The sequence below is a fragment of the Phyllopteryx taeniolatus genome, chromosome 6 (assembly GCF_024500385.1).
Source record: "Phyllopteryx taeniolatus isolate TA_2022b chromosome 6, UOR_Ptae_1.2, whole genome shotgun sequence".
In the NCBI taxonomy this organism is placed as follows: Eukaryota; Metazoa; Chordata; class Actinopteri; order Syngnathiformes; family Syngnathidae; genus Phyllopteryx; species Phyllopteryx taeniolatus.
Genome location: NC_084507.1, coordinates 712,501 through 738,203, shown reverse-complemented (window position 1 = coordinate 738,203; position 25,703 = coordinate 712,501). Strand labels below are relative to the sequence as shown.

At 43.7% G+C, this 25,703-nt stretch overlaps 1 protein-coding gene across 3 annotated transcripts in view; it reads right to left on the bottom strand.

The window, feature by feature from the left end:
• Positions 1-25,703, bottom strand: part of lyplal1 (lysophospholipase like 1) — a 43,867-nt gene that overhangs the window by 8,647 nt on the left and 9,517 nt on the right. For 2 of the 3 annotated variants that reach the window (XM_061776980.1, XM_061776979.1), the window contains exons 3-4: positions 21,974-22,989; positions 52-167 (exon numbers count right to left, since the gene is read on the bottom strand). In XM_061776980.1, coding sequence (XP_061632964.1) covers positions 52-167; positions 21,974-22,892 — 1,035 coding nt within the window. In that variant the 5' untranslated portion in view covers positions 22,893-22,989. The remainder of the gene's footprint in view (positions 1-51; positions 168-21,973; positions 22,990-25,703) is intronic. The other variant, XM_061776982.1, reaches the window with a different exon arrangement.

Here is a 25,703-nt window from a genome sequence, read left to right as displayed (position 1 = left end):
ATGTAATCAGAAATAACTGCCCAAGATGATGTGTGTATTGATGTGTTGTACCTTAAAAGCAACAGAGTCTTTATTCAGGAAACTGGACAGTGCAAAAACCCCAGCTATATCAGGATGGTACCGACACACCAAGTGGATGGCCATAGCTCCACCCATGGAGAAGCCCCCTTTTATTTGGAGAAACAAAGAGAAAAATATTAGTGACAAAAACAGTTCAATTCTGGGATTATTTCCCACACATCATAACAATAGATGCACCAATACAAACTTTTTTCAGACTGAGTACGGGTACAAGCATTTACATTTGAGTATTTGCCGATATCAAGTACCAATACTTTGTAATGCCATTATGTCTTGCAATTTTAATGACAATGGGTTTTATTTTAACCAAATATTGTTACAAACACAAACTTTTACTGAACACAGCATACATTTTCACTGAAATAACACTTTTACACACAAAATCAAATATTGCTCAAGTTATGTACAGCACTTTATTACAGCTTTGTTTCTTTCCCTTACGTTCACTATAAATGAAGTTGAGTTGATTTGTGTTTTTCTACACACGGAATAATCCTATTCCATTTATTTGACCAGCACGTATACTGTACCTGCTGCTTCTGTTATGAACGCTTTGGCCTTTAAGTGGGCAGCGTAGTGCTTGCATGCAGACGATAACGTAGATTTGATGAAAAGACACAAAGAAGAATGCAGTAATATAACTTGTTTTTCGCAGAGTAGAACGATTATATGGCTGGGAGTATTATTACAGTGCCGTGAAAAAGTATTGGCCCCCTTCTCAAAATCTTAGATTTTTGCATAGTTTCCCCACTTTAATGTTTAAGATCATCAAACAGATAAATATCTGACAAATATAACCCAAGTGTACTTGAAAGGCTGTTTTTAAATGGTGAGTTCATTTATTAAGGGAAAAAAAACTTCGTTACCTGGCCCTGTGTGAAAAAGTAATGGCCCCCCTTGTTAAATCATGAATTAATTGTGGCTAATCACAATTTTGGGTGACCGAACCCAAGCCTGATTACCTCTACACCTGTCCAATCGAAACTGTTCCGACAAAATCAAATTGGACAAATAATCTAAAAAAGCTGCAACAAAATGACATGAGCCAAAGAAATTCCAGAACTGTCGAGAAATAAATTGACATCTGTCAGTCTGGAAATCCATTTCTAAAGATTTAGGATTCCAGCGAACCATAGGGAGCACCATTATCCTCACATGGAGAAAAAATGTAACCGTGGTGAACCTTCATAGAAGTGGCCGGCCTACAAAGATTACCTCAAGAGAACAGCAATGACTCATCCAGGAGGCCACAAAGGAACTCAGGACAACTTCTGAAGAGCTATTTACATTTATTTGATGATCTTAAAGTGGGGAAACTACACAAAAATATAAGAATTTGATAAGCGGGCCAATAGTTTTTCACGGCACTGTATTTTAGCTTTTTGTAAATGTTCCTCATTTTATATACATTTATTGAAAGGTTTATACTGCGACATTTGTGCTATTCATGAGCCCTATTCATGTTTTCAATCATGTCTTAGCATTAAGCTACCGCTAGCAGACTTTTGGAAGACAAAGCTACAGTTGAGACTAGATGTTCACCTTCACTGTATAAAAAGATATATTTTTTTCACTCACTGTCTAACATGAACTCACACTAAACCTTTCCAATTTAAGGTCAATTAGGATGACCAAAATTATTTCTATTTGAGAAATGCCAGAATAATGAGAGGATTTTTTTTTCTCTCGATGATGTCATTTCTCTGTAAGCTTCTGATAGGTTTATTGACATTTTTTTTAGTTAATTAGAGACACACCTGAAACACACTGCTTCTTTATGTAACATCATGGGAAAGTCAAAAGAAATGAGCCAAGATATCAGGAAGAGAATTCTGGACTTGCACAAGTTTGGCTCATCCTTGGGTGCAATTTCCAGATGCCTGAAGGTGCCACATTCATCTGTTCAAACAATTACATGCAAGTATAATCACCATGGGAATGTCCAGCCATCATTCCACTCAGGAAGGAGACGGGCTCTGTGTCCCAGAGATGAATGTGCTTTGGTCTGAAATGTTCATGTAAACCAAAGAACAAACGCAAAATACCTTGTGAAAATGCTGGTCTGAAGGTGGTAAGATTATGTCATTATCCACAGTGAAAAAAGTACTGTACCAACATGGGCTGAATGGTCACTCTGCCAGGAAGAAGCCATTACTCCAAAAGAAACAGATTACAGTTTACAAATGCATACAGGTTAATTTTTGGTGATGTCCTGTGGTCTGACGAAACTAATTGAACTGTTTGGCCACAATGAGCATCGTTACATTTGGAGGAAAAAGAGGGACGCTTGCAAGTTTGGAATACAAGGGTGGCAGCATCATGTTGTGGGGTTGTTTTTTTCCAGGCAGGACTGGTGCACTTCACAAAATAGATGGCATCATGAGGAAAGAACATACTGCAGAAATCTTGAAGCAACATCTCAAGACATCAGCCAGGAAGTTAGAGCTTGGACACAAATGCAGAGATGCCAACCCCTATAATCTCCTCTCAGGAACATTCTGGATATTTTTCAGGAACATTTTGATTTTGACAGGAACATTTGCATCTCAGCCATAATTTCAGTTTTAATTTATTCAAAGGGATGTCTTGGCACCAAATTGCTAAATATATAATAATCCAATAATAATGCAGTCACAGTTTTATTTGTAGAATGATACATACAGGTTGTATGGTACTGTAGCAAAGCTAAATTGATTAAAAAAACTAACAAAAAAATGTTTTGTGCAGAAATAAGTAAAAATAAAACAACGCTGTCGGAACACATGATTAAGATGTGTGTTTGTGTTATGTAAGTGATCATTGATGTATGTGCTCATTGCGGTGAATACATGTATGTATGTGTCTAGTGATTTAAATGTGTACTATGTATGTATTTGTATTGAAGCATGTGTATAAAAAATTTATTCTATTGTACAGATACTACTCAAAGACATCTGACAAAACAAATAAAAACGATTTTAAAAACTCAAGACTGCATACAGGACATCCATCACTCAGTAGAAAGGCTTAAAAAATAAATAAATAAATTCTTCAACCCTCCCCCTGACCATGGAAATCGAAAGTGGACTGATCAAATTGCTTGTCCAAAATCTGTTCTACTTCCATGTTCTAGTTTTGTGAGGCCAGTCAAGTTCTTCCGCACCAAACTTTAATGCTTTAATTTGTGGAAAAACAAGCAAAACAATTAACGTACGTCCAGTTTCAATATAATTTTGGCTCAATTTCAGAGCTGAACTATGTTAGCGATGCTGCTCAAGCCTGTCTCCACTAGGACCCTCCGCCTGCTTTTGGGTTCAGTCCTACATCATACGATTACCAGTCGTGACAAAGTATCAAAGGGAGGTGCATAAAGGCATGGAAAGCCAAGACAACACCTAAAATCTATCAATAATCAAACAGAAATCCAGCCCCTTGTCAGTGCAAATGAATATCAGCTGGTTCAGTCCTAATTGATGGCCGACAAAAAGGTCTCATTGCCAAGGTGTGAGTCAAGACACATCTTATGATGGGTAAGAGCAAAGAGCTGTCTCAAGACCATCACAAACTAATTGTTGCAAAACATAACAATGGCATTGGTTACAGGTGCATAGCCAAGCTTCTGTGAGTACGGTTGGGGCCATAATACGTAACTGGAAAGCCAATTATACCACCATAAATTTGCCTCCATCAGGTGATCCTTGCAAGATTTGTGACAGAGGAGTGCAAAGAATAATCAGAAGAGTTGCCCAAGAGCCAAGGACCACCTGTGGAGAGGTTCAAAAAGACCTGGGATTTGCAGATACTGTTGTCACAAGGAAAACAGTGAGTAATGTAGTCCGCAGCCATGGCCTGTATGCACGCGAACCAAGCAAGACCCCATTGCTGAAAAAAAAAAGCCTGTCTAAGCGTGTTTAAAGTTTGCTGAACAACATTTGGAGACCCAGTTAAATACTGGGAGAATATAGTCTGGTCTGATGAGAGCAAAATTGAACTCTTTGGATGGCATAATGCACACCACGTTTGGAGGAGAAATGACACTGCACATCACCCTAAAAACACCATACCAACAGTGAAGTTCGGATTTGGGAACATGATGGTCGACTTGTTTCTCCATTCAGGAGGAGTCTTGAACCTGCCATTGCAAACAAAGGCTTTCGTACAAAGTATTAAATAAATACAAGCTGGTGTGTTCAATACTTTTTCCCCATGTCATTTCACATTATTACAAATAATTTCTAAGCTTATTTGTTCACTGCATTAAAGGGCTCCTTTTAGGGCCTGTTTCACTGCCCTGGAGACGTGACGTCCCCCCCCCCCCCCCCCCCGCCCCTCCCTCAGCAATGGGGTGCAGTATTTAACTGGCTTGTCCAAATGTTGTTCAGCAAACTTTAAACAAGCTTTGACATGCTTTTTCCAGCAATAGGATATTGCGTGGTGAGCGTACAGACAGGCCATGGCGGCGGAGTGCATTACTCATAGTTTTCTTTGTGACAAAAGTACCTGGCCCCTCTTGGAGCCATCACCTTATCGTGGTGTAGTGGTTTGTGCGTCCCAATGATCTTAAGAGCTAAGTTGTCTGGGGCTTCACGCCCCTGGTAGGGTCACCCATGGCAAACAGGTCCTAGGTGAGGGACCGGACAAACCACAGCTAAAAGACCCCTATGATGAACTAAACAAATGAATGTAGGCTTCCCTTGCCCGGACTCGGGTCACCGGGACTCCCCTCTGGAGCCAGGCCACGAGGTGGGGCTCAAAGGACAGTGCCTGGTGGCCAGGCCTGCACCCATGTGGCACGGCCGGGTACAGCCCTTAAGGGTAACGGTGGGTCCCCTTTCCCATGGGTTCACCACCTGTGGGAGTGGCCATAGGGGTTGGGTGCAGTGTGAGCCGGGCGGTGGCCCAAGGCAGAGACCTTGGCGATCCGATCCCCACCTTTAGAAGCTGGCTCTTGGGACGTGGAATGTCACCTCTCTGGCAGGGAAGGAGCCCGAGCTGGCGTGTGAGGTCAAGAAGTTCCGACTGCATATAGCCGGGCTGGCCTCCACACATTGCTTGGGCTCTGGTACCAGTCCTCTCGACTTTTCTTCCACTCTGGAGTTACCCACGGTGAGAGGCGACGAGCAGGTGTGGGTATACTTATTGCCACCCGGGTCAGCGCCTGTACATTGGCATTCAGATGAGGTGGCTCGGGGATCTGATTAGGTGGACAAGAGGGTAGCCTCCCTCCGCCTTTGGGTGGGGGTATGGGTCCTCACTGTTTTTTGTGCCTATGCACCAAACAGCAGTTCAGAGTACCCACCCTTTTTGGAGTCCTTAGAGGGGGTGCTGGAGAGTGCTCCTTCTGGGGACTCCATCGTTCTGCTGGGGGACTTCAATGCTCAGGTGGGCAATGACTGAGACCTGGAAGGGCGTGATTGGGAGGAATGCCCCCCCCCAATCAGAACCAGAGTGGTGTTCTGTTGTTGGACTTCTGTGCTCATCACGGATTGTCCATAACGACCACCATGCTCAACCATAAAAGTGTCCACACGTGCACTTGGCACCGGGACACCCGAGGTCGTAGTTCGAGGATCGACTTTGTGGTTGTGTCATTGGACTTGCGGCCGCATGTCTTGGACACTCTAGTGAAGAGAGGGGCAGAGCCGTCAACTGATCACCACCTGGTGGTGAGTTGGCTCCAATGGTGGTGGAAGATGCCGGTCCGACCTGGCAGGCCCAAACTTATCGTGAGGGTCTGCTGGGAACGTCTCGCAGAATCCCCTGTCAGAAGGCGCTTCAACTACCACTTACGACAGAAGTCTGCTCATGTTTCGGGGGATGCGGGGGACATTGAATCCGAGTGGACCATGTTCCACACCTCCATTGCTGAGGCGGCCGACCGGAGCTGTGGCCGTAAGGTGGTTGGTGCCTGTCGTGGCGGTAACCCCCGAACCCGTTGGTGGACACCAACAGTGAGGGATGCTGTCAAGCTGAAGAAGGAGTCCTATCGGGCCTTTTTTGCCTGTAGGACACCTGAGGCAGCTGATGGGTATCGGCTGGCCAAGCGGAATGCAGCTTTGGTGGTCGCTGAAGCAAAAACCCCGGCGTGCGAGGAGTTCGGTGAGGCCATGGAGAAAGACTTCCGGACGGCTTCGAGGAAACTCTGGTCCACCATCCGGCGTCTCAGGAGGGGGAAGCAGTGCACCAGCAACACTGTGTATAGTGGAGATGGGGCGCTGCTGACCACGACTCGGGACGTTGTGAGTCGGTGGGGAGAATACTTCGAAGACCTCCTCAACTCCACCGACACGCCTTCCCATGAGGAAGCAGAGTCTGCGTTCTCTGAGGCGGGCTCCCCTATCTCTGGGGTTGAGGTCACCGAGGTGGTTAAAAAGCTCCACGCTGGCAAGGCCCCCGGGGTGGATGAGATTCGCCTGGAGTTCCTAAAGGCTCTGGATGTTGTGGGTCTTTCCTGGTTGACACGCCTCTGCAACATCGCGTGGACATCGGGGACAGTGCCTCTGGATTGGCAGACTGCGGTGGTGGGGTCACTTTTTAAGAAGGGGGACCGGAGGGTGTGTTCGAACTACAGGGGGATCACACTCCTCAGCCTCCCTGGTAAAGTCTATTCAGGAGGGAGAAACAGTGCACCATCAACACTGTGTATAGTGGCCATGGGGCGCTGCTGACCTCGACTCGGGATGTTGTGAGTCGGTAGGGAGAATACTTTGAAGACCTCCTCAATTCCACTGACACACCTTCCCATGAAGAAGCAGAGTCTGGGGCCCGGGGGTGGATGAGATTCACCCGGAGTTCCTAAATGCTCTGGATGCTGTGGGGCTGTCCTGGTTGACACGGCACTGCAATATCGCGCGGACATCGGGGACAGTGCCTCTGGGTTGGCAAACTGGGGTGGTGGTCCCCCTGTTTAAGAAGGGGGACCGGATGGTGTGTTCCAACAACACACTCCTCAGGCTCCCCGGTAAGGTCTATTCAAGTGTGCTGGAGAGGGGGTGTCTGTCGGGAAGTCGAATCTCAGATTCAGGAGGAGCAGTGTGGTTTTTGTCCTGACAGTGGAACAGTGAACCAGCTCTTCACCCTCACCAGGGTCCTCGAGGGTGCATGGGAGTTCGCTCAACCAGTCTACATGTGTTTTGTGGACTTGGAGAAGGCATCCGACCTTTTCCCTCGTGGAGTCTTGTGTATGGGGTACCGAACGCCCCTATACGACCAGTGTCAGAGTTTGGTCCGCATTGCTGGCAAGTCTGACTCGTTTCCGGTGAGAATTTGACTCCGCCAAGGCTGCCCTTTGTCACCGATTTTGTTCAATACATTTATGGACAGAATTTCTCGGCGCAGCTGTGGCGTAGAGGGGGTCCTCTTTGGTGGCCTCAGTATTGCATCTCTGCTTTTTGCAGATGATGTGGTTCTGTTGGCTTGATCAAGCCGTGATCTCCAACTGTCACTGGAGCGGTTCGCAGCTGAGTGTGTGCTTTGCACTCCTCTATCAGAAATCTTGCGAGCACCTAATCGAGTAAAATTTTTGGTGACATGATTGGCTTTCCAGTTATGTATTATGGCCCCAACTGTGCTCACTGGAACATTCAGAAGTTTAGATATAGGCCTGTAACCAATGCCATTGTTATGTTTTGCAACAATACCTTTGCGATGGTCTTGAGACAGCTCTTTGCTCTTACCCATCATGAGATGCGTCTTGACTCACACCTTGGCAATGAGACCTTTTTGTAGGCCATCAATTCAGACTGAACTAGGTGATATTCATATGCACTGACAAGGGGCTGGATTGCTGTGATTATTGGTAGATTTTAGGTGTTGTCTTGGCTTCCCATGTGTTTTTGCACCTCTCTTTCTTCATGTGTTCAATAATTTTCCCCTGTGTCATTTCACATTACTACACACAACAAAATTTCTGATATTACTTGTTCTACTTTCCTTGTATGTATGGATTGTTCCCAACATGGCGAAGATTTCATGTCAATAGCACCTTTGGAAATATATTTAGTGAGAAAAATGGTGACGTGTAAAATACTAATTTCAGCCGCTGTATGAACAGGTTGTTGATTTCGTTATGATAATTGTAGTGTCGTGTTGCGTTATTGGTTGTTGAAACAGATTTGATAAGACCGAGCCAAAGAGCGTTTACCGCATATCAAAGAAACCTGAAGCTCGTCGAAAGCTTTGAATCGCAGGACTTAAGAAGCTTAAGTGGAACCTATTGACAACAAGCACATTTACTTTCAACACGTTTTATGTGGTAAGACAAACAACCTCATGGTTTTGATTTGCAATATATTATATTAGATGATATATTATTCGTTTAATTTTATATTAATATCTTTGAGTGGGACTACAAAATACTTTTGTATTTGACTATAAAAGTAAGAATTTCATTTATGTTTATTGTGGGAGACATCTTGAAATGCAGCCCTATGGGGGGCACAAGTCAGTGCAAACTGTAGGCCGGTCCCAAGCCCGGATAAATGCAGAGGGTTGCGTCAGGAAGGGCATCCGGCTTAAAACCTTGCCAAACAAATATGAGCGTTCATCCAAAGAATTCCATACCGGATCGGTCGTGGCCCGGGTTAACAACGTCCGCCACCGGCGCCGTCAACCTGCAGGGCGCTGTTGGAAATTCAGCTACTGTGGGTCGAAGTCGAAGTCAAAGAAGAAGAAGAAGAAGAGGTGGAAAGCGGGTTCTTCGGCAGAAAGAGAAGAGGAAAACACAGAGCCTAGAACTGAATGTGGGGACTTTGAATGTTGGGACTATGACAGGAAAATCTCGGGAGTTGGTTGACATGATGATTAGGAGAAAGGTTGATATATTGTGTGTCCAGGAGACCAGGTGGAAAGGCAGTAAGGCTAGAAGTTTAGGGGGAGGGTTTAAATTATTTTACCATGGTGTAGATGGGAAGAGAAATGGAGTCGGGGTTATTTTAAAAGAAGAGTTGGCTAAGAATGTCTTGGAGGTGAAAAGAGTATCAGATCGAGTGATGAGGCTGAAATTTGAAATTGAGGGTGTTATGTGTAATGTGATTAGTGGCTATGCCCCACAGGTAGGATGTGACCTAGAGGTGAAAGAGAAATTCTGGAAGGAGCTAGATGATGTAGTTCTGAGCATCCCAGACAGAGAGAGAGTCGTAATTGGTGCAGATTGTAATGGACATGTTGGTGAAGGTAATAAGGGTGATGAAGAAGTGATGGGTAAGTACGGTATCCAGGAAAGGAACTTGGAGGGACAGATGGTGGTAGACTTTGCAACAAGGATGCAAATGGCTGTAGTGAACACTTTTTTCCAGAAGAGGCACGAACATAGGGTGACCCACAAGAGCGGAGGTAGAAGCACACAGGTGGATTACATCTTGTGCAGACGATGTAATCTGAAGGAGGTTACCAACTGTAAGGTAGTGGTAGGGGAGAGTGTGGCTAGACAGCATAGGATGGTGGTGTGTAAGATGACTCTGGTGGTGGGGAGGAAAATTAGGAAGACAAAGGCAGAGAAGAGAACCATGTGGTGGAAGCTGAGACAGGACGAGTGTTGTGCAGCTTTTCGGGAAGAGGTAATACAGGCTCTCGGTGGACGGGAAGAGCTTCCAGAAGACTGGACCACTGCAGCCAAGGTGATCAGAGAAGCAGGCAGGAGAGTACTTGGTGTATCTTCTGGCAGGAAAGGAGAGAAGGAGACTTGGTGGTGGAACCTCACAGTACAGGAAATCATACAAGGAAAACGGTTAGCTAAGAAGAAGTGGGACACTGAGAGGACCGAAAAGAGGCGAAAGGAATACATTGAGATGCGACACAGGGCAAAGGTAGAGGTGGCAAAGGCAAAACAAGAGGCATATGATGACATGTATGGCAGGTTGGACACTAAAGAAGGAGAAAAGGATCTATACAGGCTGGCCAGACAGAGGGATAGAGATGGGAAGGATGTGCAGCAGGTTAGGGTGATTAAGGATAGAGATGGAAATATGTTGACTGGTGCCAGCAGTGTGCTAGGTAGATGGAAAGAATACTTCGAGGAGTTGATGAATGAGGAAAATGATAGAGAAGGGAGAGTAGAAGAGGCAAGTGTGGTGGACCAGGAAGTGGCAATGATTAGTAAGGGGGAAGTTAGAAAGGCATTAAAGAGAATGAAAAATGGAAAGGCAGTTGGTCCTGATGACATTCCTGTGGAGGTATGGAAGCATCTAGGAGAGGTGGCTGTGGAGTTTTTGACCAGCTTGTTCAATAGAATTCTAGTGCGTGAGAAGATGCCTGAGGAATGGAGGAAAACTGTACTGGTGCCCATTTTTAAGAACAAAGGTGATGTGCAGAGCTGTGGCAACTATAGAGGAATAAAGTTGATGAGCCACACAATGAAGTTATGGGAAAGAGTAGTGGAGGCTAGACTCAGGACAGAAGTGAGTATTTGCGAGCAACAGTATGGTTTCATGCCTAGAAAGAGTACCACAGATGCATTATTTGCCTTGAGGATGTTGATGGAAAAGCACAGAGAAGGTCAGAAGGAGCTACATTGTGTCTTTGTAGATCTCGAGAAAGCCTATGACAGAGTACCCAGAGAGGAACTGTGGTACTGCATGCGGAAGTCTGGAGTGGCAGAGAAGTATGTTAGAATAATACAGGACATGTACGAGGGCAGCAGAACAGCGGTGAGGTGTGCTGTCGGTGTGACAGAAGAATTTAAGGTGGACGTGGGACTGCATCAGGGATCAGCCCTGAGCCCCTTCCTTTTTGCAGTGGTGATGGATAGGCTGACAGATGAGGTTAGACTGGAATCCCCGTGGACCATGATGTTTGCAGATGACATTGTGATCTGCAGTGAAAGCAGGGAGCAGCTGGAGGAACAGTTAGAAAGATGGAGGCATGCACTGGATAGAAGAGGAATGAAGATTAGCCGAAGTAAAACAGAATATATGTGCATGAATGAGAGGGGTGGTGGGGGAAGAATGAGGCTACAGGGAGAAGAGATGGCAAGGGTAGAGGACTTTAAATACTTGGGGTCAACCGTCCAGAGCAATGGTGAGTGTGGTCAGGAAGTGAAGAAACGGGTCCAAGCAGGTTGGAACGGGTGGAGGAAGGTGTCAGGTGTGTTATGTGACAGAAGAGTCTCTGCTAGGATGAAGGGCAAAGTTTATAAAACCGTGGTGAGGCCAGCCATGATGCACGGATTAGAGACAGTGGCACTGAAGAGATAACAGGAAGCAGAGCTGGAGGTGGCGGAAATGAAGATGTTGAGGTTCGCTCTCGGAGTGACCAGGTTGGATAAAATTAGAAATGAGCTCATCAGAGGGACAGCCAAGGTTCGATGTTTTGGAGACAAAGTTAGAGAGAGCAGACTTCAATGGTTTGGACACGTCCAGAGGAGAGAGAGTGAGTATATTGGTAGAAGGATGATGAGGATGGAGCTGCCAGGCAAGAGAGCTAGAGGAAGTCCAAAGAGAAGGTTGATGGATGTCGTGAGGGAAGACATGATGGCAGTTGGTGTTCGAGAGGAGGATGCAGGAGATAGGCTCTCATGGAAAAGGATGACGCGCTGTGGCGACCCCTAACGGGACAAGCCGAAAGGAAAAGAAGAAGAAGAAGAAGTGGGAGACATCTTGAATCTTTAATATGGTTCATTCATTCATTCATCTTTCGTTCCGCTTATCCTCACTCGGGTCGCGGGGGTGCTGGAGCCTATCCCAGCTAACTCCGGGCGAGAGGCGGGGTACACCCTGAACTGGTTGCCAGCCAATCGCAGGGCACATAGAAACAAACAACAATTCGCACTCACATTCATACCTACGGGCAATTTAGAGTCTTCAATTAACCTAACATGCATGTTTTTGGGATGTGGGAGGAAACCGGAGTACCTGGAGAAAACCCACCCAGGCACGGGGAGAACATGCAAACTCCATATAGGCGGGTTCGGGGATTAAACCCCGGACCTCAGAACTGTGAGGCAGACGCTCTAACCAGTCGGCCATGCCGCCTAATATGGTTCATATTAGGCACAAATAGCAAAAAGCAAAAGCACTCTTGACTCCATTTGTAAATATATATTATATCAAAGCAAGTTGCATTTAGATTTAATTCGTGAGAAATGTATTGTTATGCATGTGCAAATCTTTTGGAATAAAACCTTACACATCATCAGTCTGGATGCTGCAGGCTGGACAAGAGTTGGAGATATTTGTTCAAAACGTTTTGGTGAATATATTTGCTTGCCGTTAGCTGGCAAAAAAAACTTGCATACTGTGAAGTCTCCAGGAGAACTCCCGTAATTTATCGTGTATAATGCGCACCCATGTATAATATGCACCCCCAAAGTTGACCTCAAAATTCTGGAAAACCCTTCGACCCATGTATATTGCATTTTTACAACGCTTAATTTGGTTTCTACCCATGTGATTAAACATGTATTACAAGTATTATCTGTATTTTGTTAGTTTTTTCAAATAATCATTCTGAAGTTAAGCACTTTATTTGAACACGTAATACTGTTTTTATTTACTTGCTCTTACTTTGGAATTCACAGCCCTACTTTTACTTAGTAAATGAGAAAACACACAGTTGTGCTCATATGTTTGATTACCCAGACAGAATTTGTAAGATGGGTACAATTCTTTCAAGAAAACATGAAGGGCCAGACGAAACATATTTTATTTTAATGGGATTCAAATTAAACTGTCAAGCATTTCAGAAACACATTATCATTCAACAAAACACAACCATAACAAAATTAATGATGGTTATTGTTCAGTCATCAGTCGTACTTAAAAAAAAAAAAAAAAAAAAAAAACATTTCAAAAATTCTGCCAGGGTATGTAAACTTATGAGCACAACTGTACATATATGCAGTCATACGTACCTCTGTCATATTGGAATGAAAGTGCAGGTGACACTTTTTTCATAACCTCTAGGTGGCGGTGGCATATTAGAATGAAAGTGTACACCTCTCCCATAACCATAAGTGTGCAGTTTTTTCTTAACCTCTAGATGGCGGCATACATTTATAAAATCAGTTTTTTTTTTTTCATTTTCCCTACACCCATGTATATAATGCACACTATTGACTTTTTACAATATCTTTGGGGGGAAAATGCGCATCATACATGAGAAATTCCGGTAGGTCTTAATTTCTTCTTCTTCTCCTTTAGTGATAACAATACTATCATAAATGTTGCTTGTTACTCGCCATGGAGGCGCTGAGGCGAGGAATAGGTAGGTCACCAGCTCAAACTCAGACTGTCTCCTCCCAACTTCAATGCTGCTTTGCCCGCTACGTGTACACATTCAGTGTACAAATGTGCCTCATCCTCCAGCGCGAACCAGCCGATCTACAGACAGCTTTTTTTTCCTAAGAACTATTCATCATTCCCCAGTCTTTCGCACTCCCTTCAAGGTGCATAGTTGCGGCAGGATAGGGTGGCTCAACACAGAGGTTCAGGACAGTGTTAGCCGCTAGCTATCTAGCCAACTGTGCTGGCTGGTACAGCACAAGCAAGCATTCCCATTATTATTATTGTTATTATTCTTCCTTTCTGAGGTGCTGATAAAGCAGGGAGCAATGTACGTCAACGTACTTGTCTTTTAACCAGTTTGGAACTGGCAAAAAAAAACAACAGTGCTGCCTGGGAGCTCCTTGACCAGACGTGAATCTGTGCCTCTGTCCAAATGTATACCTTCTATCAATTATACCATTTATACCACATACCTGTAGTTGATTGCATCGTTCACCTTTGCAAAAACAGTTTTGGAAGATGACATAACACAGGCATTAGCATTTATGAAGTTTTTGTATGATCGGTGGCGTATGTCATTAGGCTTAGACACTTGAAAAAATGTTTTTGGATGACGACAGGCGTTCGATTTGGTGACATAGGAAAGGCTTTTTGTACGGTCTTGGGGTTCGGCTGACCGCGACTTTTATATATGAACGGCTTGATATGCAAGGCTGGACTTCGATGTGCACAGATGTCATTGCGCCGTATTCTACCATTTCAATCAATGACTGTGGAATAAATCAGTGGTTATTCTGCAGATTAAATGAGCGATTTTGGGGTGTTATAGCTGTTGTACAATGGTATATGATAAACGTAAAAGTAGCAAAGGATGTCTGCTCCAGGTGGGTAGAGTGGCCAAACATTGTACTCAAGTTAGCTGACAATAATGTGACTCAAGTAAAACATAGTTCTCCAAAAAAATACTTGAGCAAGAGTAAAAAGTACACAGTGAAATAATTACTCAAGTACTGAGTAAATAGCATACAAAAAAAAAAAAAAAAACATTGCTATTTACGGCATAGTGTTTTCTAAAGTTATAAGTGGGTTGAAATATCCACATTTGGGCAGACGGTGCCAGACAAATACTACAATACATGAAAGTTGCTGTTTTTTTTCTGTCTAAATGTAAACACGAGTAGCGCGCTGTTGCCTTCATGGTAAAGGCGACCATCCCAACATGGCCGCCACGTAGGCATGACAACCAGCCGGGCTGGCTTATCTAGTGTTAATACCTATGCCTGGGAAGCCCAATAGAAGACGTGTGAGGTCATGTGACTTTATTGTGTCGTATGATTGGTGAACTAGGCTTAAACTGGATTGGCGCAAAAAGCACCCAATGCAGAAGTTGAAGTCGTAGTCTCCCGCATGAAATAGTTGATAAATAAGCAATAATTAATCAATAAAAGCACCGAGCGACAATTGTAATGGAGTAAAAGTACCGTTATTTCTTCATAGCAGAAGCGACGGAAGTGTTTTTTTTCTGGTCTCGTCAACTTATGACGACAGTGACGACGACGGAAGATATGTAATAATGTTCAACACAAATCAGTTAATGACTTATTGACTGAATTAACTGATGCATTGGATAAAGTATGTGAATAACTAATTTTCATTGTAATTCTTTTTATGTAATTCATTTTTAGATAACGCCGTATTCTTACTCTGCTTCTTATTTAAGTATTTTTTTTCTTACTATTCTTAGTGTATGTCGTGTCTTGCAGCTCAAAAGATCTCTGGATGAAAACAGCTTGGCCTCCATCATCCCCCCTTGTTGGGGGGCCACGTGTTAAGTTTCTGCATAACATTAAAAAGTTGCTGGAGGTACATCTTGAGTCACAGGTCAAGACATCATGGGTTATGTGTGCTTCATGTGTGCCAACTTGTATCCATTTTGTTTTGTGTTTTTTTTTCCTCTAGCCTACAGCGAACATGATGGAGTACCTTTCAAGGGCACCTACAGATTCCCCATATGTTCTGATGCTGGGGGAAGAGCGCAACTGTTCCCGAGCTTTTATGGTCATAAATGGGTCCACTTTGGAGCAGCCATCACTTCTTGGAGCCGTTGACGTGTGCTGTAAGGCAGGGGCTTGCTCACGGGCCACATGAAATGACGTGGCGGGCCGGATCTGGCCCCTGGGCCAACAGTTTGACACCTGTGCTGTAAGGAATACTTTTTGTTTAAGCTTGTTATCTCGGGTCTGAATGACTACAGGGCTGTCGCCCTGTCAACTGTGGTCATGAAATTCTTTGAACGCCTCGTGCTGGACCACCTCAAGAGCGTCACAGGACCCCTGCTGCACACCCTGCAATTTGCCTACCGAGCAAACAGGTCTGTGGATGACGCAGTCAACATGGGACTGTACTTCGTCCTAGAACACCTCGATGGCGCGAGGACCTACGCGAAGAGCCTGTTCATGGAGCTCAGCGTCTCGCGTGGCATCTGCCGGTGGATTCACAGCTTCCTGACAGGCAGAACACAGCAGGTGAGGCTGGGGGACACCAACTCATTCACACGCAGCATCAGCACCGGGGCACTCCAAGGATGTGTCCTCTCTCCGCTGCTCTTCTCTCGCTCCACAAACAACTGCATCTCAACGTACCCAGCAGTCAAACCCCTGAAGTTTACAGACAACACCACAGTCATCGGCCTCAGACGGTGAGTCTGAGGCGGAGTCTGCATATCAACAGAAAGGGGAGCGACTGGAGCTTTGGTGCGGCTGACATAACCTGGAGCTAAACACGCTCAAGACTGTAGAGATGATCGTGGACTTCAGGAAGCATCCTTCGCCAGAGCTGCCCCTCACGCTGTCCAACTGCCCTGTGTTAACCGTGAAGACCTTCAAGTTCCTGGGAATTACAGTCTCCCAGGAGCGGAAGTGCGAGACCAACATCAACTCCATCCTCAAAAAGGTCCAGCAGAGGATGTACTTCCTGCGGCTTCTGAGGAAGCATGGCAAGCCACAGGAGCTGTTGAGGCAGTTCCACAAAGCAGTCATCGAATCAGTTCTGTGTTCATCCATCACAGTCTGGTTTGGTGCTGCCACAAAAAAAGGACAAACTCCAACTGTAACGGACAATCAGGACTGCCGGAAAGATCGGTGGTATCCCCTTACCCACCCCTGAGGACTTCCACGCTGCCAGAACTAAGACAAGAGCATGCAAAATCCTCCACATCGTGGTCACCACCTCTTCCAGCTCCTTCCCTCAGGTAGGTGCCATCAATCAATGCAAACTCAAACAAGCAGACATTCCAACAGCTTCTTCCCTTTTGCCATTAAATTGCTCGAGGAATCGTAATCATTTGCAGAACGGTAATTGCTATCAGCATTACCAGTAACCTTTTATTGCTAAGTGACACTGTAGTGTGTTTTTATGTCTCAAAAGTATTTTCTTCTGAAAATGGCTGTCTATTGTCGTACTGGAGCGGCTCCAACTACCAGAGACAAATTTCTTGTGTGTTTTTGACATACTTGGCAAATAAAGAGGATTCTGATTCATTCAGTTAATTGTTTTTGAAATGTTGTGAAGGCTATGAGAGCACAATTAAATGAAACGCAAGAATGACATGGTTCTGGTGTATTAAGTGAGGTTCTGCTCCATTTAAGCCTGTGTAAATTTGGTTTAGCAAATTTTTGAGATTCTACTTATTAAAGTTTTCATCATCTGTTTGTTTTGAGTGTTGCCTTATTGGACTGCCCCCTTTATATCAAAATGGTTTCTGATGAGTGGCCACTAAGTCTCAGTGAATTCTGCTTCAGAAGTTAAACTGTTCTGATGTAAAAATAATAATAATAATAATAATTAATTAAACAAAATATTACATCCATCCATTTTCCGTACTGCTTAATGGTCTTTATTTTAATATTCCAAGAAAACAAATAAAATTACATGGTTTTGTTTTGTGAAAATTAAACTATATTTAATAACCAATAGAAGAATGTTTGGAAGAGTATTTTGTTGTCATTTATTCGTAATTTATTCGTAATTTATACCAAATTACAATTTGCTAAAGTTGAAGTAAATTTAATATAACATTCTTAGACCATTTTGGTCGTAAAATTTTTATTTTTAACCACAGTTATACTGATTACCTGGTAACCCATTTCTTGGTAGCTTTAACTCATCACTATGGGTAGTTTTCACCCCTTACTGGGTCAGAATTTTGACCCAACCTGCTAGGTGAAACTCTCATTCCAATGCGCTGAGTATAAGTAACCCAGCATTGACTCGATCCCTTTTGGACCCAGCGCTGAGTTAGCCATTTCACCCAATTTGGGTTACTTTTAACACGGACGTTTTACGAGTGCAGTAGTTTCCTGCCTTCAGCGGTAGTACCAGAGCTGTAACGACTGTATATGAAAGGGTATTCCACAATCCTGGAATTGGGTGTGAAGTTTAACACTTGATACAACCTCTCCTGTCCCTGCTGGCACTGAGACGCAAATAAAATTCTTTGATTATAAATAAATTATAAATTATAAATAGTTGCCACAATATTCTGCTTCACTGGGTTCAGTTTAAAAGGCACAGGGGGACAATCTTATGAAAAATAAGAACATGAAAAATCTATTTAAAAAATTCACATTCAGCTAAAAATAGCAACGTGCCGATCAGCTTTGTGGAATTTTCTCAAAAACATGGAATGAGCACTTCAAATGCCTCTAGAATCCTCTAAAACATAAATTCAGGAAAAAACAATTGACTCCTCAAGGAGATTACTTATTTTAATACACACTGCTAATCTCACAATTAATGTGCCATGTGCGCAATTTCAGTCAGGTTTTTAGGGCAAGTGACACCTTTTGAAACTTCATGGTCATCTTGACTTGGAGGACCCCTCAGCGTCTCGGCCCATGCAGGCTTATTGGTAGATATTTCAAACTCAAACTTGGAAAAGGGGTTTCCCGAGTAGCAGACGAAAGGAAAGTGTTGAGGAGATTAATTGAGAAATAATCATGTTATGATAGTTTATTCAACGTTTAAGGCGTTTTTTGACCAGATTTTCTATTAGTGATATCACACAAAAACATAACCCAAAAAAGCTATTCCGTCTAAAACAAAAACCTGAATTTCTCCGGAACCCATCATCAGTTTCAAAACTTGCATTGTACACAAGATGAAGTCACCAAACCAACCAAAATCTTGGAAACATACCTTTGCTTGGACAAATATAATGTTGAAAAGAATTAACAAATAAATACTAGAAATTGTATAAATGATACTGAGAAAATAAAGTGCGATTCTATGATATTTACATTGAACGGAACACGTATCTGACCTGAATAGGTCTGTATTGTGTTTCATTTTCCTTTCCTCACACTGAAACAGCAACCTGCCCCTTCAAAAATGTTTCCATAGAAAATTCTACTGCTTGTCTATAAGCCAGGGAAGTGCACTTTGGGTACACAGGGCTGCATTTCTGCAGTACAGCCAAGTGAATACACTGAGTATTTATAGTTAATGACAAAATGTTATGATTTAGTAAGAAAATATTTCAGCACTTTCCCATGAGCATGTGTTTTTTCACTTACAGTACTTAGGAATGAAGATTGGGGGCTTTTTCTGGCCCTTAACACTATGTCTTTCACACAGTTCTCTCAAACACCCACCCTCCCCTGCAGCATTACCTTCATGGTTTCATGGCTTAAAGGTTAACCCTTTCCCCTCTGCTCTCAGTAGTTTCTCCTTTCATGTGCGACCATCAATCGGTGAAATGACTTGATGGCCTCCCATATGTTTCCTGTGGGAACTCTTACCTTACTCCAGTCATAATATTTATAGTGCTTCATCTGACTCATTGTATTTCACAGTGATTTAGATGGGCTTGATAAGAGGAATATTTGAAGTAAAAGGTTTTTTAGGGAGGAAAAATTTCTTTAGAATATTAAAGGCCACAGTAATTTGATGAGTTGCATTCTTTATTTTATATAATGATGGAGGGAGGCAGGGATTAAGGTTTGTGACTGTGTGCAAGTTTGTGTATGTAGAAGGGAGGGGAATATAGGGGAAAATAGATACTGTGAAAAAGGGAGTCAGTGAACAGAACAGAGTGGTAGTGTTGGGAGTTGACAGATTGCATCGCCACCATCCTGCCAAAGTAAAAAGAGCTGACATAAGGGAGGGTGTTGAAGTCAGTTACTGATGTGATTTTAAGGTTACAAATCACTCTCAATTAAACTCATGTTGCTGCACACTTTTGTGTCCAGAGCAATATATAGACCCCTTATTTACAAAAATAACTGGGGACTTTTTTTCCCATTTTTTATCGTCAGGCAAATTAATGTACTAGTTGACAGCTTATACCTAATGAGTGATGAAGGTAGTTAAATTGTCATCCACATTATGTATGCTTTCATTTTACCATCAAAACTTAAAAAACTAAAAACCGAGTTCCACAAAACTTTGAGGAATGGTGCGGCATTGACCAAGGAAGCACAAAATTCAGATAGCAATTTGTAGTTATCATTGTGCAAATCCTGATCCACAAAAGAGAGGTAACATGAGCCATGATTTTTCTGCCTTTTTTCCCCAGGACAATGATAAGGAATGGGAGGGACCAAGTCATTCTTCAAATATTCTGCCTTCAGTGGTAGGATAGGATCCATAACAGAGGCCTGTGTAAATGGCGAATTAGTGCTTTGCGATATGGACAAAATCTTATATCCCGACAAAAGTAACTATATATCCAGAGAATGATATATATCCCGAACTTTCTACTAAATTACATGACGTGAACTGCAATTTTTTCTCTATTTATTTATATAACACATTCCATCCATTCATTTTCTACACCAGTTACACTCATTAGGGTCGCGGGTGTGCTTGAGTCGATCCCATCTGACTTCAGGCGAGAGGCAGAGTATAGAATATTGCACATAAAAAAAAAAAAAATAATTCAAAGATTCCTAAAAAAAATAAAACAAATATACAGTGACCAAATACCCTTCAAAATATCTGGTAGCACAAGTTTTGAGGAATGCAAAAAAGTGCTGTAGAATAAAAATAAATACAAAAACAAAGTGCTTCAAGTAACCTTTAAGTATGACTACCATTTAAAAAGTAAAAATGCTGAAAAAAATGAACCGTTTCAGAGGTTGAGTTTTAGCAACACAAATCTGTCAGTTTGTTCGAAGGCTTTCCTCTACCCGACTGTGGTGTCTCAATCTGAACAGTACGGCAACGATGTAAAAGTAGTACGTAAATAAGAGAGAGTGTTGTTTCATTCGCAAACATTTCGCTCAAAAGAACAAATATTTTAAGTGTAAGTAAGTGTAAGTTTATGAAATGATTAATTCTTTGAGCTTGGCCACCGCCGTGAGCTGGGAGCTGAAACATCACTTCTGAATCTTCAGCGAATGACCAATGAGCAGCCAGCGTGCAGATGGGGAAGGGACTTCACTAAACGTCCTGCCTTTCATGATTCGTCACTCATTTCGGCGAATGACTAATGAGCAGCCAGCGTCAAGCAGCACCGTGCAGGTGGAGGAGGGACTGAACTGAGCCATTTCAAGAGCTTTAGAATTCCAGTGAACCATAGGGAGAGCCAGTATCCTCACATAGAGAAAACATTAAACAGCGGTGAACCTTCTCAGGAGTGGCCGGCCTCCAAAGATTACACCGAGAGAACAGCAATGACTCATTCTGGAGGACACAAAGGAACTTAGGACAACTTCTAAAGAACAGCAGGACTCCCTTGCCTTAGTTAAGGTCAGTGTTCATGACACAACATTACGGAAGAGACTGGTCAAAAATGAGTCATTTTGATTGGCTCGCGAAGGCTATGTGCGGGGTCATGTGACTGCCTTGTCTGATTGGTGAATTGGAGTCAAATGACATTCGTGACCATGTATTGGCGAAACGGGCGCCCTATTTGTAAGTCGGCGATGGAATCTAAAAAGAGATGCACACGCAAGAATTGAAAAAAATCAAAGTAGCGAACGGCATGTCAATTATTGTAACAGAGTAAAAGTATCAATCCTTCTTCACATAAATCATAATCAGAATCATCTTTATTTGCCAAGTATGTCCAAAAACACACAAGGAATTTGTCTCCGGTAGTTGGAGCCGCTCTAGTATTACAACACTTTGGAGACAGAAAGACATTGACAAAAAAAAAAAACAGTCACTGAGCAGTAAAGGGTTGCTAGTTATCTGGTAATGCCGGTACATTTTTATTTATTTTTGACAATTGTGCAAAAAGATGCAGAGTCCTCTAGCACTTAGAGCAGTTCGAATGACTAATATTGCAATAGTCCGGTGCAATGACCATTGTGCAAAGGGCGCTGAGACTTCAAGGAGTGTGTGCGGTTTAAAGTGACGAGTAGTGCGATAATCTGGGACAATGTTGGTTGTGCAAATGTTACAGATACTCCTCAATCAGTGTGCAAATGGAGCAGTTGCTACTCTGGCATGAGTGGCAAGTATTGGTCAACAACAGATATGCAAATAGTGCAGCATGACGAGACAACTACAGTGAGTGCACGAGTAATACATAATTGGCCCCACAGAAATGTGACAACGAACTCAAGTCAAAAAATTGCCAGAATGTTGAAATGGAATTGTAGGTTAGGTGTTTAAGAAGTTGATCGCAAGAGGGAAGAAGCTGTTGGAATGTCTACTAGTTCTAGTTTGCATTGGTCGGTAGCGCCTACCTGAGGGAAGGAGCTGGAAGAGCTGGTAACCGGGGTGCGGAGGGTCCGAGAGGATTTTGCACGCCCTTGTCTTAGTTCTGGTAGCGTGCAAGTCCTCAATGGTGGGTAGGGGGGTACCGACAATCCTTTCAGCAGTTTTGATTGTCCGTTGCAGTCGGAGTTTGTCCTTTTTTGTAGCAGCACCAAACCAGACTGTGATGGAAGAACACAGGACTGATTCGACTACCGCTGTGTAGAACTGTCTCAGCAGCTCCGGTGGCAGGCCGTGCTTTCTCAGAAGCCGCAGGAAGTACATCCTCTGCTGGGCCTTTTTGAGGACGGAGTTGATGTTAGTTGCCCACTTCAGGTCCTGAGAGATTGTAATTCCCAGGAACTTGAAGGTCTCGACGGTTGACACAAGGCGGCTGGAAAACGTGAGGGCCAGCTGTGGCGAAGGATGCCTCCTGAAGTCCACGATCATCTCTACAGTCTTGAGCGTGTTCAGCTCCAGGTTGTGTCGGCCGCACCACAGCTCCAGCCGCTCCGCTTCCTGTCGATATGCAGACTCGTCACCATCCTTGATGAGGCCGATGACAGTGGTGTCATCTGCAAACTTCAGGAGTTTGACAGTCGGGTGCGCTGAGGTGCAGTTGTTTGTGTAGAGAGAGAAGAGCAGCGGAGAGAGGACACAACCTTGGGGCGCCCCAGTGCTGATGCTGCGTGTGGATGAGGTGGCCTCCCCCAGCCTCACCTGCTGTGTCCTGCCGGTCAGAAAGCTGTAAATCCACTGGCAGATGGCCGGTGAGACGCTGAGCTGGAGAAGCTTGGATGAAAGGAGTTCAGGGATGATGGTGTTGAACGCTGAGCTGAAGTCCACGAACAGGACCCTCGCGTAGGTCCCTGCACTGTCGAGGTGTTCTAGGATGAAGTGCAGTCCCATGTTGACTGCATCATCCGCAGACCTGTTCGCTTGGTAGGCAAACTGCAAGGGGGTCCAGCAGGGGACCTGTGACACTCTTGAGGTGGTCCAGCAAATTCTCAAGTAAAAGAAAAATAATGGTGTATTTAAAGTACTCTGACAAATAGTTTATCGAAAATGTTACTTCAGTAAATGTAACGGAGTAAATGTAGCGCATCACTACCCACATGTGCTTATAAAAGGTGGCAGCGTTGCCATCAACCCTAAAGCCTGCCGCACACACTGCAACATGGTTGAACCCGATTGGACCTGACCATTGCATAAAAATAAGCGTTGCCTACAACCCCCCGCACATTGAGCGATTGTATATATGGACGCCCTGAACAGCGAGCCTGTATAGGCGATTGATGCTGTATATACAATATATTGTACTTTATTTCTTAAACCATAAAATTATATATTAATAGTTAAGGAAGAAGCAGGTTGCTAAAGACAGTGGATCTTGGCGAGAATTAAAGCAAAAATGTGCATATTTGAAAGGAAACTTGCTGGCTCCATTCATTTGAACATTCTAATCACAATCTTTGCTTTTTTTATTCAGAGGCAAATCATACATTATGAATATAGTTCAGTATTGATGTAAAACAACATTTGATGGTTTAGCAAAGCAAAGAAAAGCAAATTTATGTATATAGTGCATTTCACACACAAGGTAACTCAATGTGCTTTACATGATTAAAGGCATTTAAAAAAAAACATAACATTTACTACTACTTTTCCTTTCGGCTTGGCCCGTTTGGGGTCGCTACAGCGTGTGATCCTTTTCCATGTAAGCCTATTTCATGCATCCTCCTCTCTAACACCAACTGCCCTCATGTCTTCCCTCACTAAATCTATCAACCTTCTCTTTGTTCTTCCTCTAGCTCTCATGCCTGGCAGCTCCAGCCTCATCACCGTTCTACCAATATACTCACACTCTCTCCTCTGAACATGTCCAAACCATCGAAGTCTTCGCTCTCTAAATTTGTCTCCAAAACTTCAAACCTTGGCTGTCCCTCTGATGAGCACATTTCTAATTTTATCCAACCTGGTCACTCCAAGAGCGAACCTCAACATCTTCATTTCTGCCACCTCCAGCTCTGCTTCCTCTTGTCTCTTCAGTGCCACTGTCTCTACTGTCTACACCACCACTGTCTTATAAACTTTGCCCTTCACCCCAGCAGAGACCTGTCAGTCACATACCACACCTGACACCTTCCTCCACCCGTTCCAACCTGCTTGGATTCGTTTCTTCACTTCCTGACCATACTCACCACTGCTCTGGACTGTTGGCCCCAAGTATTTAAAGTCCTTCACCCTTGCTATCTCTTCTCCCTGTAGCCTCACTCTTCCCTTTCCACCCCTCTCATTCATGGACATATATACTGTCTTACTTCGGCTAATTATCATAACTCTCCTTTCCAGTGCATGCCTCAATCTTTCTAACTGTATCTCTACCTGCTCCCTGGTTTCACTGCAGATCACGTCATCGACAAACATCATGGTCCATGGGGATTCCAGTCTAACCTCATCTGTCAGCCTATCCATCACCACTGCAAACAGGAAGGGGCTCAGGGCTTATCCCTGATGCAGTCCCACCTACAGCTTAAACTCCTCTGTCATACCTACAGCACACCTCAACACTGCTCTGCTGCTCTCGTACGTCCTGTATTATTCTAACATACTTATCTGCCAATCCTGACTTCCGCATGCACTACCTCAGTTCCTCTAGGTACTCTGTCATAGGCTTTCTCTATAGGATCCACAAAGACAGTGGAGCTCCTTCTGACCTTCTCTGTACTTTTCCATCAACATCCTCAAATAAGGCAAATAATGCATCTGTGATACTCTTTCTTATATGAAACCATACCGTTTCTCGCAAATACTCACCTCTGTCCTCAGTCTAGCCTCCACTACTCTTTCCCATAACTTCATTATGTGGCTCATCAACTTTATTCCTCTATAGTTCCCACAGCTCTGCACATCACCCTTGTTCTTAAAAATGGGTACCAGCACACTCTTCCTCCATTCCTCAGGCATCTTTTCACCCGCTAGAATTCTGTTGAACAAGCTGGTCAAAAACTCAACAGCCACCTCTCCTGGATGCTTCCAGACCTCCACAGGAATGTCATACGGACCAACTGCCTTTCCATTTTTCATCCTCTTTAATGCCTTTCTAACTTCCCCCTTACTAATCATTGCCACTTCCTGGTCCACCACACTTGCCTCTTCTACTCTCACTTCTCTCTCATTTTCCTCATTCATCAACAACTTGAAGTATTTTTCCCAATCAATCTAGCATACAACTGGCACCAGTCAACACATTTCCATCAATATCATTAACCAACCTAACTTGCTGCACATCCTTCCCATCTCTATCCCTCTGTCTGGCCAAGCTGTATAGATCATTTTCTCCTTCCTTAGTGTGGTTTAGCACTCTGGAAAAGGTTTTTGGTCGGATACTCGTGATCCTGTCCTGAGGGCTAGATAGAGCGTCCGGGTGCTTTATTCTTGCTGTGAAATAAACTAGTCAACTCATGCAGTCAACATCATATTTGGTTCACTCTAGTCGTTGTGCAAAACAGATCGTTATTGCACCAAGGAACAACCCCGCCCCCACACTCCCCAGTTTCTTCTACAGTATAGTTGTGAAGTTTGAGTTACACTGCATCCAGAAAATATTCACAGTGCTTCACTTTTGTAACTGCCTTATTCCATACATGTCAACATATGCTTCCTGCGATGAGGGGAGGCAATCATGTTGAAGCGGGACATGTCTTGCCAAGAAAGGGC